This window comes from Cryptomeria japonica, chromosome 2 (assembly GCF_030272615.1).
Source record: "Cryptomeria japonica chromosome 2, Sugi_1.0, whole genome shotgun sequence".
Taxonomy (NCBI): domain Eukaryota; kingdom Viridiplantae; phylum Streptophyta; class Pinopsida; order Cupressales; family Cupressaceae; genus Cryptomeria; species Cryptomeria japonica.
In genome coordinates this window covers 575,107,561-575,119,591 of record NC_081406.1, presented here as the reverse complement: position 1 = coordinate 575,119,591, position 12,031 = coordinate 575,107,561, and the positions used below count along the sequence as shown (strand labels likewise).

Here is a 12,031-nt window from a genome sequence, read left to right as displayed (position 1 = left end):
AATGAATGTGGATACCTGTAACTGTATCACTGACAAATTATTCCATGAAGAACTGCTGAAGAAATACATCTTTCCTGTACCTGAATAACTTCTTCAAGGGATAGGATACCTAATTTATTTTCAATTAATTGAGAAAAAGGCATCCTTAGAACAAAACTGCCACATATTTAATTAATTAATCCATTAGAAAAAGTGTTTATATAATCTTACTAGTCAAAAACACATAATTGAATGGTTTACATGGAATACACAGGACATAAAATCAGAGAGAATAATTAAAGTGCTAAAATGTGTCGCTGATAAAAAAGATACATCAACTTGCTTTCCAGTGTGAAAAATTGATTTTGCAAATACATGTTACAGAGTGTCAACATACAGCATATAATAAAATCCCAGAGAACCATCACCAAAAATTGACCAAAACTTAAATTCACCGCCTATGGTAACGGCTACCATCAGACCTCTCTTTCTTCTGTGAAGAATAACTATCAGTCAATCCATGCCTTCTCTCTGAAGGCACATAATCTGTGTTACCTGGGCTATAAACCTGAGAAGAATACCTGCCAGGACTTGAAGAAGAATATTGTACTGGACTATGAGGAGAATACTGTCCATAAGGGCTCCTACCATGCTCACTATATCTTGGACTCATACCTTGTATGTGCATACTCCTTGAATTGTCCAAAACATGGGGGGTTCTCCGTCCACTGTCAGAAGCAGATCTAGTTAGACTAGGATATCTCATTTTAGACTGTTGAGATTCACTTGAGTAATTTGGACTTGGAGTACTATTTGGTCCTCTTCCTCGCAATATAAAATCATTTCCAGAAGCATTATTTCCGACACGTTCAGTCCCTGGAGGTTCATCTGGTAAACTGTTGTAGTCCCTAGACCTTGCTTGATTAAAGCGACTTCCTCTTCCAGGCATAGACGAAGAACCAGGTGAACTGAAGATGTGCCCACCATCGGCTTTTCGATCCATGTTGGGATCATCTGAAGCTAGATTAGAACCACTCCAGAGTCGTTCATCTGCATTTTCAGGTATTGGAGCATTTATGCCTGGAAATGGAACTGTCATCCTTTTTATTTCTGAGGGCTTTGAAAAATCACTTTCAATGAATTCACCCTCCTCCTCCAGTTCCATATTTTCATCATCAGCATAGATAACAATTCCTGAAGGCTCGTCTGGGTTATCTGAATCTGTCATCACATTATTAGGAAATGAGTTACAATAAAGAATCATTACTAGTAAATCATTTTCATTCAGCCCTCATTGTCTCAAAATAACACTAAAAGTGAATTATATAATACACATTAAAATATTAATTGATGAAAGGAAGCACTCAAAATATGGTCAATCGTCTCAGAAGAAATGGATAAGTATGGTGAAAAAATTTAAGCAACACAACTTACAGAAAAGAGAGCTAAATTTACAATATGCAATGATGAAATGCCGACACAGCACAAGTGCATTTCAGGTAAAGCTTCAAACAGTGTTACCCGTTAAATTTGGCACTATTGAATACTGATGGACGATGTATAAAAAGAAAGTTATTATAATTATTAATACAAATCCTCACATTGCTTTGGATCACAGATTTAGGTAAGCTTTTTATGTTCAAGCCAAAGAATCTTAATATGTATTCACACAGAAGCAGATGGCATCCCAGGTGCACACCCCTCTGCAGGGGCTGGATGGCCAGGGGATGCATTAACTCACTTGTCGATATCCTGCAACTCTGCTTTATTGAAAAATTTGGGGCCTTTTGCAGCAGTGAAAAGGTGGATTTGATGATTTAAACATGCATTGAGTTGTTAAGGAGTATAGAGATTTTAGGAATTGTTTAATTTTTTGGACTTTTTTATAGAGTGCCAGGACTTCCCCAAAAAATTTGAAGGTTAAGACTTTTTTTGGACAAATTGCCTTACTCCCAATCTTCAAGGCTGCTAACCAATGAAAGATGATTTCACCCTATTAACACAGGTTGATGTCCTAGGTGAAAAAAAGAAAGAGCATTCATGTAAATTCAGGTGCCAAAAATGCACAGATTACTCAGACACATTTTCAAGTAGGAGAACACCTCACTCCGTGCTTAAGAGAGAGTCGAGCAATTCACTGCAATAAAACAAACAGATGTGGATTATTCTAGCAGGTCACAAGCTAAAGCAGATTGTGGCAAAGGCTTTAGACAAGCTCTGGGTAGCACTGCCCAGAGGACCGGGATGGTGAACACATTCTACAATACTGCTGAAGTGTTGAAGGATCCCTCAAAAGAGGATAGAACATGCTAGTTGCTACTGATCCTACATGGAAAATTGGGCCAGATAGTTTCAAATAGAAAAGCATTAAGAAAATGATAGCACTGTTACATGATATCAATATGCTTGCATACATTTCAATATGGCATGACATATGGTGTGGACCATAAAATAAATGCACAAATTTTAAGAAACTTTGCACTGCTAACAGTGAAGAGGAAAAACTCATGGAAAATATATTGGTACCTATTTGTTCCAATTGTGAAACTAGTGATGTATCTGTTAAGTCAAAAGACTCAAAACTGAATAGAAAGATGTAGCTAACAGACCATAAATCAACTTATATGCAATTTCTTTGTCAGCTCCTGGAGTTACGTCATATTCTAGTATTTTTCTATTGTGCCTAAGTGTACTTACTGAGTCTCAATGACCTACTTTGGTCACTTGTAGAAATATAGATTAATTCTTAATTTATTTCTCATTTCCATGAAAATCTGTCATAAAAAACCATGTACATATATATACCATCCCTTCATCTTCAAATCAGTACAAGGATATAAGTTATGTGTTTGGTTTCTAGCATAATCATAATAAATGGTATTCCTAGTACAGCAAGAATTATGTTTTCCAGCATAAAAGTTTCACACGTCTGTAACCTCTTCACAAATGCAAATTTTGTTTAAAATGAAAATCTAAAGCAAAACATTATTCCTGACAATATCATCAAAGATCATAATCACTAGAACAAACACATAATAGATCCCAAACAAAATAATTAAGCACCTCTCATCTAAAAATTAAAGAACTATCATGTCTGAATTCTTTGAACAGCTTTTTCTCACGAAAGAAGCTGATACAAGGACCACACAGAAAATATAAGGGTTAGAAAGGCATGTAAGTGCATGGGATCAGCATACCAAGGTATCCAGGAGGGTAACCAAGTTCACGCATCCTATTAAGCCACGGAGGTGGGTCCAATTCCTGTTCCATAGCATACACTGGACAAAATTAATAAAAAGCAAAAAGGACTACAACACAAATCTGATGAATCCTTAAGAGAACTCTAAAGCTCTTAATTTTGTAATAAAATAAAATCTAAGAAGATAAAGGCTTGAAAAACCTATAGACAGTGTTTACGTCCATGGACTAACAACTGAATTCACAGAATGCAGAAAAAAATATCTGCTTATACAGAAGTAATTGCAAAGTAAACATAGCAAGGGGAGTGCAAGTGATATAATTTTCCAAATGCTATTGTACACAGAACTGCCAAAACAACCCCAATCAAGACTAACAGTGAACAGTGAGAAAATTCTTTGCCATACTTCTTAATCTTTATGTTTGTCAGATAATTTTCAAAATTTGTCAGTAGGACCTCTCTAGTACATCAAACATCATCCTAATGAAATGTATTACAACCTTAATTTGATCTATTTTTCAAAGTTGATGAGAATCATGTAGAAGGTTGCACTGATAGATGTTCAGTGCCAAACATCTTTTTTTATATTAATAAATGAGTCCAGCCAGTTTTACAGTAGAAACAATAATCAACGCATGCATATTAACCATTTCAACTCAAAATTAATGCTCTAGGACGCAACGATGGGCTCAGGGAATGTAAAGGCTTCCAATGGAGAGAATCTACCTTATACAATCAACACAAGTAATTATCCTACTGCAATACCTAAAAATACCCGCATCTCCTATCCCATTCACTCAGACAACCATCACACAATAAATTACAATTTAACAGCCATATAAAATTCAAAGGCATGCTGGAAAAGGGAAAAATAAACCAAATTTGAAAAAATGCTGGTTATAATATGACAGAATTTATAATATGGCAGTGTTCCACGGAAACGCATTTCCCCCTCCCCCCGTCCCCAAAACCTTTTCCCTTTATCCCTCCGTCCCCGAAGCCCGTCCCCCCGTCCCCAATGGCCGTGGAACAATGTAATATGCTGGTTATAGTAATATTTTCTGCTTTCTGATCTGTATTCCTACGGCAGGTAAACTCTCTCAAAGGCATGTTGGACTATTCAAGCAAAGATTTCTTATTTTTCCGATTTGAAGAATGCCTTAACTCTCTAATCCAGATCCTAGAGTAGAGAACAACAATATACCGAAAAATCATCAGTAACAGAGACACACAAACAACATGCAGTAGCTTTTAAGATACTGGCATAGGACTGGAATTTTTAATCTGTAGAATGCTATATTTATCATTTCCAAGGCCGGAAATGGTTGACAAAAATTGGACAACACCTCAGTTATACCTATGTGCCTGCCCTCCTCTTGATCTCCCTCCTAAAAGCATTAAAGCACACGGCTTTTTCTTCAGCACAATCACATTCAATTATGTTTCACCTCCTGCAGAGTTTCCAGAGATTAAAGCAAATATCTATTTGGATAACAAAATAGCTTCATTTGTTTTCTCTGAGTCCCTTAGGTTTTTTGATGACTAAATCAGCCTGATGTATGTTCTATCAACTTTTATCAAAATCCAAATCCAAGCTCTTGTGGAATCTTTCCATTAGAAGTTGAGCCTTGAAATTTTTTCATACATCCATGACATTCATCACTTTCCAATGCACACGTACCAACCACCTTTGTTCAAACAGTACCAATATTTTTATATAAATACTGTTTTAGTCTCCATTAATCAAATCTAGAATAGACTTTTCCAATCACATTGCTTTAATTCAGCTGGCACCACTTGGAAAGAGTTTTAATCAATTGGAGAAACTTTTCTCCAAACAGAATTAATGTCATTGCAAAAGGTGTTGGCATTAGGTACAGCAGATGTAACTAAAAATCACAGAGTTCAAAATGCTGGAGATCGACACATAGCTCACATTGACATTTACATAATACTAGTTGAATCTGAAAGACAACCCTTGCCAAAGTAGAGTGTAAGTGAGTTGTTTTGCTTTGTCTCTTACTCAAATAATAACCATCTGACAAAGTGATAATGGAAATCGCATGGATGTATCTCAGTAACATATGAAACAGCATACTTTCATTTATGGGCCCAAATACTCGAGAAATGTGAAACATAGTTACCAAGGTACCAGTTTCACTCTTTGGATTCAAACCTAGTCAAGTTTCAAGACTATTGAATGGGTAAGTTCTAAATATACTACTGAACCCACAAAATTGCCAGTTTAATGACACCTACCATTTTCCTTATAAGCGTTTCACATTCCAGGAATCAATTTTTCATCTTTGTGCATCTTTCCAACAGTTACACAAGTTTGTCTGTAAAAAAATCTCCTTTCTAAATAATGGCATTAATCTCCTTGCAGTGACCATGTTTGATTCTCATCATTAAGCCTCAAGGCTCATACATTGGAAAGAACATTTAAAGCTCGAGACAGATGAATTCTTAACTGCACCAAGTACCTCCATTCTCAGAATTAGATGAGGAAGGACACTTAAAGCTCAATACAGATGAATTCTTAACAACTGCGCCAAGTACCTCCAATCGCAGCCAGCTTTTATATATCTTTATTAATGGAGAAAACGTTCATATTAGAGGAAGCTAACTGGGAGAACGATCGGCCTTATTTTTAACCATGATATCCACATCTACCCAGGCTTTGAGGGCAAGGAAACTGAGATGAATAGACATTAGTTGGGCACCTTCAGAGGGAAAAGCATAGACAGTCTTTTGACTATATTAAGTATGATACTCCTGAAGTCTCCTTGAAGCAATCCACCATCTCGAGTCTTTTGGGAAGGCTATCTTTCTTGATCGCTTAAACTTATTATGATTACTTAGCTACCAATTTCTAGTGCTACACTGTATTAGTTGTGTGGCTGTGTAATCATCGTCTGAATATTTAGGAGTTTTCTACCAAACAAAAAAGAGAAAACATATAAGGGTTTCATTATATCAAGGAAATTTTTGTGTTTAGGTCACCTCCTAAGCATGAGAAGATAAATTAAAATACATCGTCTCCAAAAGAACAACCAAGCATAAAAAAATTATGTGAACTAAAATACTAGAACTGAATATTCGTGAAGAAAATACTCCACAAGCTATCAAATTCAAAGCATAAGAAGAAATTAACATGACTGTAAATTTGTACACGTATATCATAGAAGCTGAGGTTCACATACCCCAATACCCAAGGATTGTCTAGTCTCACTTCCAAGCATTCCAGGCTTTATTCCCTCGAATTTACCTCCTGGAGAATTCTGATAGTATCTTTGCGGGCATCGCGGACCAGAAGCTTGTGCTCGTTTTGACTTATGTTCATTGCGGGCATTAGTTATGGCAGTATTATCTCGAGGTTTTGAACAATCCTTCAATCCATGACTATAAGACCCACAGTTAAAGCATCTAGAAGCTTCTGCTGGAAGTTCCTCGATGCTGCAAAAAAATCAATAAACTATAACTATAAGCTGTTGAATAGCATCCAAACCATTGGAACCCTAATGAGTTGGTAATTCAAGAAACCATATTTGAACACAACGCCAACCAAGTGTATCATATTCACCAATGGTCATACAAAGTGAGCTAACTATTGTGGAAATCTCTGGTGCTGCTGAATTTGTTTTATGTAAAAAGCAATTGTACCCGCCATGCCCAAACAATTAAGGACCCAAATATTTAATTTCACTTGAAATGAAAAATGGATGGTGTAAACTATGCTGATTAAATAATTAATAGACACAATAGGAATACCATTCTGGATCCATAATCCCATTCTGAATTGTCAAGGGCAGTGTACATGCACGATCATAATATGGAACACCCTCTTCCTTTTCTTGAGACAGTTGATCCTTTGTTCCTTCCTTCAAATTTTGTTTTGTTGGTTTGTCCATCCAATATGTCTGTCATAGAAACAGAGAGTTTGTATTCACTTACCCCAAAGAAAGCCTTTTATAAAAAAAATACTGATCATGGTGAGTACAACTTGCAAGAGATATCAAATCTATATCAAATATTGACACGTCACTAAAGATAGCACAACATTTGATGGAGGAGCAATTGCCAGTGTTTGTAGAAAACATAATCACTGACATAAAATTTCCATGAGAAGCATGACAAGCATCATCACTGGTTAGATGATAAAAGGTTTCAAATAGGCATTTCTAATTGCAGAAAAAGAAGAAATCCAGAAGTAAGATTTAATAATCAACCAAGCTTTTGTATTGAACCACAATGTCACTGCACAGTCATAACATACCAAATGAATAGTTATCTCTTCAGGCAAAAACTTGAAGGCAAAAGATCTTCCTGTTGAAGGACTGATGCACTATCAGACAGCCAAATGATCTGTATCGTTCTCAGAGTAGGAGTAAACTGATCTTTCATCCCCCAGGATACAAAAGTATTCAAATAGCCATGGGAAATAAATTATGAGTGAAAAGGCCAAACTGATCTTCCATCCCCAGAGGGTACATACATATTCATTGTATAAGCAAGAGAAGTAAACTACAAGTGAGTGAAAAAGCCAAAAAGTAATTACGCGTGAGCGAATAAGCCAAACAGATCTTCCATCCCCTGAAGGTACGAAGTATTTGTTGTATAGCCAAGGGAAGTAAATAACAAGTGAGTGAAAAAGCCAAAAAAATATTCATTGTATATGCAGTTAAAGGTAGTCATTAATTTTAATGTATGATTTTGAACCTATGGATACCGACTGCAAACCTTCACAATTAAAGGTTCATTGAAAAAGGACCTGAGTTATGTGTGGTTGGTGTTTATCATAAAGAATGGTGTGTGACCCCTAATTCAGAGACTCAAACTCAGAGAGTACTCGGCAAGCCCAAAAAATTTGACTCGGCAGATACTCGACAAAAACCAGTAAAAACTTGGCAACTTAGAAAGTACTAAAATTTAAAATTTCTTAAAGAAACATATTTTTTAGCAAAATTCAATTAAAAATTGTATTAAATCAAAAGCTGACATCTCAAAAGAGAAAATGTATGGTTTCATAGCAAAAACAATGTGTGAAAAAAGCATTTTAACCAACGTTTTATCAAAGTCATCAATTTTATTAAGCATTTTACCTGCCTCTGTAAAAATTCGTGAGTTAAACTTGTAAAAACTTGCCCATCAAGAAAAACAAGTACTCGACAACTCAGAGAGTGCTTGAAGAGTTTGCAAACTATGGGTGTCTTCAAAAATTTCTTCTTGAATCTTTGTCATGGAATACCATTCCTATATATTCTGTTTGGCCTTTTGGTTAGCGAAGGTAAATTTGTTTCTCAGACACCTCTATGCAAGTATTATGGTGAAATTAGGCAGACCTTCTCATAAATTTATACTGATTGATTTTAAAAAGGAGAACAAACCCCAAAATTATCCAGCCTTATCTAGTTCTGTCCCAATCTCACTTTGTGGAGCACACTGAATAAAATATCCATAAATATTTGATCATACAAGGGAAATACCCCTCTCAAACATAAAGGGAAACTGTAGTCTCTTTTTTCTTTCCAATGTTGCTCAAGGCTATTGTCATCTCCATTGCACACAAACTTCGTTTTTTAATGATTGGTACCCAACCAAAAACTAGAATAATAATACAAATACATAAATGTAGGAAACTTTAAACAAAAATGAAAAAGTAAATGGCCCAATAAAAAAAGAATATTGGCTAACATAAGAGATTTCACAGATTATTATTGAAGATATTATAGTTAATAACTTAATACAACCACCTATGAAACATTGAAACATATGGGAAAAGGATGAACATAAAAGAATTTTAAAGAAACCAAGAGATCCACCTACGCAGATTTTGCTAAAGCGGGATACAAAGAATGTAAAATGCAATTCACACCCAAGGGGCAGAAAACATCATTAAATAATCCAAGATACATCAAATATTCGGACAAAACTAACCAATAAATTAAACCAGAACCAAATCCAGACACAACAGACCCTCATTGCCAATCAACACAACTTCATTAAAATGGGCCTACTGGATTCAGTACCAAGTCCATTGACTGCTGTTTGCCACTTGAATTAGATCATTTCATCTTTGGGATGGAGCCAAAGTTCGTCTCAAGGACCAGTAACATAACCATGTTTTCATCTATATAAACTATATTGTTAACAAAAAGGCAAAACCTAAGGATGCATTTTATGTATAAATCTTATGTACATAATTCAACTACTTTGTCCAAATCAATTAATTAAATTTATTTTCACTTGGCAAAACAGTGTAATTTAAAATACTCACCATTGATGTATTGCCCCCACCAACTTGCAATGCTGGAAAGTAAATTTCATCACCACATTCCAGGGATTCTTCAATTGAATTCTGAAAGGGATGATCAACATGAATTAGTGAATATGTTATTGAGTAGACTAAAAGGAAATCATACATGCATGAGTATGCAAATAATATGGCATGTGATAGCTTATATGTGAGTAAAATGTTAAAATGGTATTCTATATCGGTCAGTATCAATTAAAGATTAGATATCCAAATGGAACTTGAGAGAAATTTATGTAGCAAGAAAAGCCAGGCATGTAAACTGACATGATTATCATCCCATGTGAAGGAAAAAAAGGTCACAACTTTACAAATAAAAACATAAGTCAAATATTCTAAATTCAACGTACATGGTTGTAGAAGATCACCCCTTGATGAGCCACATCATTGGATCAAACAAAAATACTCATGCAAAATTATGTTTGCTGTTACCTTTGTTCTATTAATTAGAGCAGTACAATATCAAACAAAAGAATAGTGAAAAATTACAATAATTTAATTGCAGCATAATGATGTGATTTGCAGACTGATCAGCATACATACAAGCAGTGATAATTACTTGTATCCTTTGCAGTTATTATCTCTCTAGCATGCATTTCACACATGGTACACAACAGTGTACACAAAGACTTGTCTCTCAACCCTAGCCAATCATTCTGTCAAGTAATTATGCAATAGCACACCATCACCACATTTTTTACGATAGGAAAACCCACATTCAATGGATAGTGAGGCAATCAAACTCCTGTTAGATGGTATATTCCAAAGTTCCCAGACTCGGACTCGGCTCGGACTCGGCAAGGCCGACTCGACTCGTGACTCGGCTATGACTCGGCAATGACTCGGCAAAATTAAAAAAACCTTGAAATTAAGAGATTTTTAACAATTTAAAACTTGTTTCATGCACCCATTATTGAATAAAGCCCAATTATAATGTGTGCTAGCTTGTTATGCCATGAAAGGCATGCTGGTAGAGTATCTACTTGTTTGGGGCTTTTGTTTAGTATTTTCTTTGGCCAAATTGAAATTTTGGGAGCACCAACATGAGACATCATGAACATCTTCACTTGGAAATTGTAAGGAATGCTTGTGTATGGTAGCATTAAATAGTGTGCTTTTTGAACTTAGGTTTTACCTTAGGACTATAGTTGACCTTGGTCTTTCTTGGACCTCTTAGTTTTTAGGCTATATATATGTTGGATGGAAGGGGGAATTGTGAGGCCAGAAGGGTTTGAAATATGCTCCTCAGAGACATGTCCCTTGCCAAAAATAACCTTGTGCCCCATGGGGGGATTTTTTGGGATGTGGGGATAGGTAGGAAATATCCCCAACTCACCCCCTTTTTTCAAAATTTTAAGAAACATCCCTGTTGTGAGGTACTCACACATCGCCCCATTGCAAATGAAGACCCCCACTTTTTGCTTTCTAGGGTTAGCTCTTTTAGTTTTGTTGTTGGTCGTTTTAGTGTCTTAGCCTTTGCATTAAAGGGATTGAGTTTCTCAAAGGTCATCAAATTAGGTGGATCTCCTCAAGGTGGAGTGAAGGAGGTTAGGTCAGTTGAGTGATTAGGGGTTATTTAGATCATTCCTAGGGTTCTTGTGTACTATCTGGTCACGCTTCAAGTTGCTAAATCAAACCTTGGTTGAATGCATAGTGTCCTCCTAGGTCCCATCCCTTACATCATGGTCAGAGTGAACTCGCCTTAAAAGTCTGGAATGTCATCCTGATCCTGAAATGGCCTGAAATTTGACAAAGTCTGGAAATTTGAAGGATCCTCCAAAAACTAGATTTTGCATTATAACTCATGGAGGTCCGAAACCACTCTCAAACATCCTGACAATATATATGGAATATAACTTAAAGTATAAGAAATGTCAAAGACATAAGGAAATGTCACTTATACTTAAATGTTATATTCCATATATGAATCCTGACGAACATACTAACCTGTCAAACAAGTCAAAACATTGACCTGTGGTGGCCGAGTTTTGGAGCTTGGACTCGGCGAGTTATGGTCAAAACTCGCCGAGTCCGAGTTCGAGTCCCGAGTCAGCAAAACTCGCCGAGCTTGGCTCGACTCGCCAACTCGGCGAACTCGCCTGACTCGCGGCGAGTTTGGGAACTCTGGTATATTCTGAAGAATCAAAGAAGTCCTAAAGTGCTCAAGTAATCCAGGAAAAGGCCAAAAACGTAATGACCTCATCTTTCGATATACCACATATATGAAAAAATCTTTCAGATGACACCTCAATCTGTACTTGTAGAGCCACAAAAATGTGGAATTGATGGGATTAAAAAGACCTGCTTGTCGTCCTAATTCCAAAGAATGTGAAATTGCTAGTGAATGGGGGGGTTTGTAGAGATGTTAAAAATGTTAACTTCAATAAACAAAGTCTAAGAAAGGCAGTGAGGTGAAAGCCCCCACAAACTAGATGGGTTTAACTTAACTTTGATGGGGCTTCAAAGGGAAATCCGTATTAAAATAATATTATATTTATTTTGTAATGGTCTTTTAGTTGTCTTTTTTAGTTCATTTAGTT

The 12,031-nt window shown here is 36.1% G+C and overlaps 1 protein-coding gene across 2 annotated transcripts in view; it reads right to left on the bottom strand.

The window, feature by feature from the left end:
* Positions 1 to 257: 257 nt before the first annotated feature.
* Positions 258 to 12,031, bottom strand: part of LOC131050912 (uncharacterized) — a 43,165-nt gene continuing 31,391 nt past the window's right edge. For both annotated transcript variants that reach the window (XM_057985237.2, XM_057985231.2), the window contains exons 5-9: positions 9,456 to 9,536; positions 6,950 to 7,098; positions 6,382 to 6,634; positions 3,177 to 3,240; positions 258 to 1,200 (exon numbers count right to left, since the gene is read on the bottom strand). In XM_057985237.2, the coding sequence (XP_057841220.1) occupies positions 431 to 1,200; positions 3,177 to 3,240; positions 6,382 to 6,634; positions 6,950 to 7,098; positions 9,456 to 9,536 (1,317 nt within the window). In that variant the 3' untranslated portion in view covers positions 258 to 430. The remainder of the gene's footprint in view (positions 1,201 to 3,176; positions 3,241 to 6,381; positions 6,635 to 6,949; positions 7,099 to 9,455; positions 9,537 to 12,031) is intronic.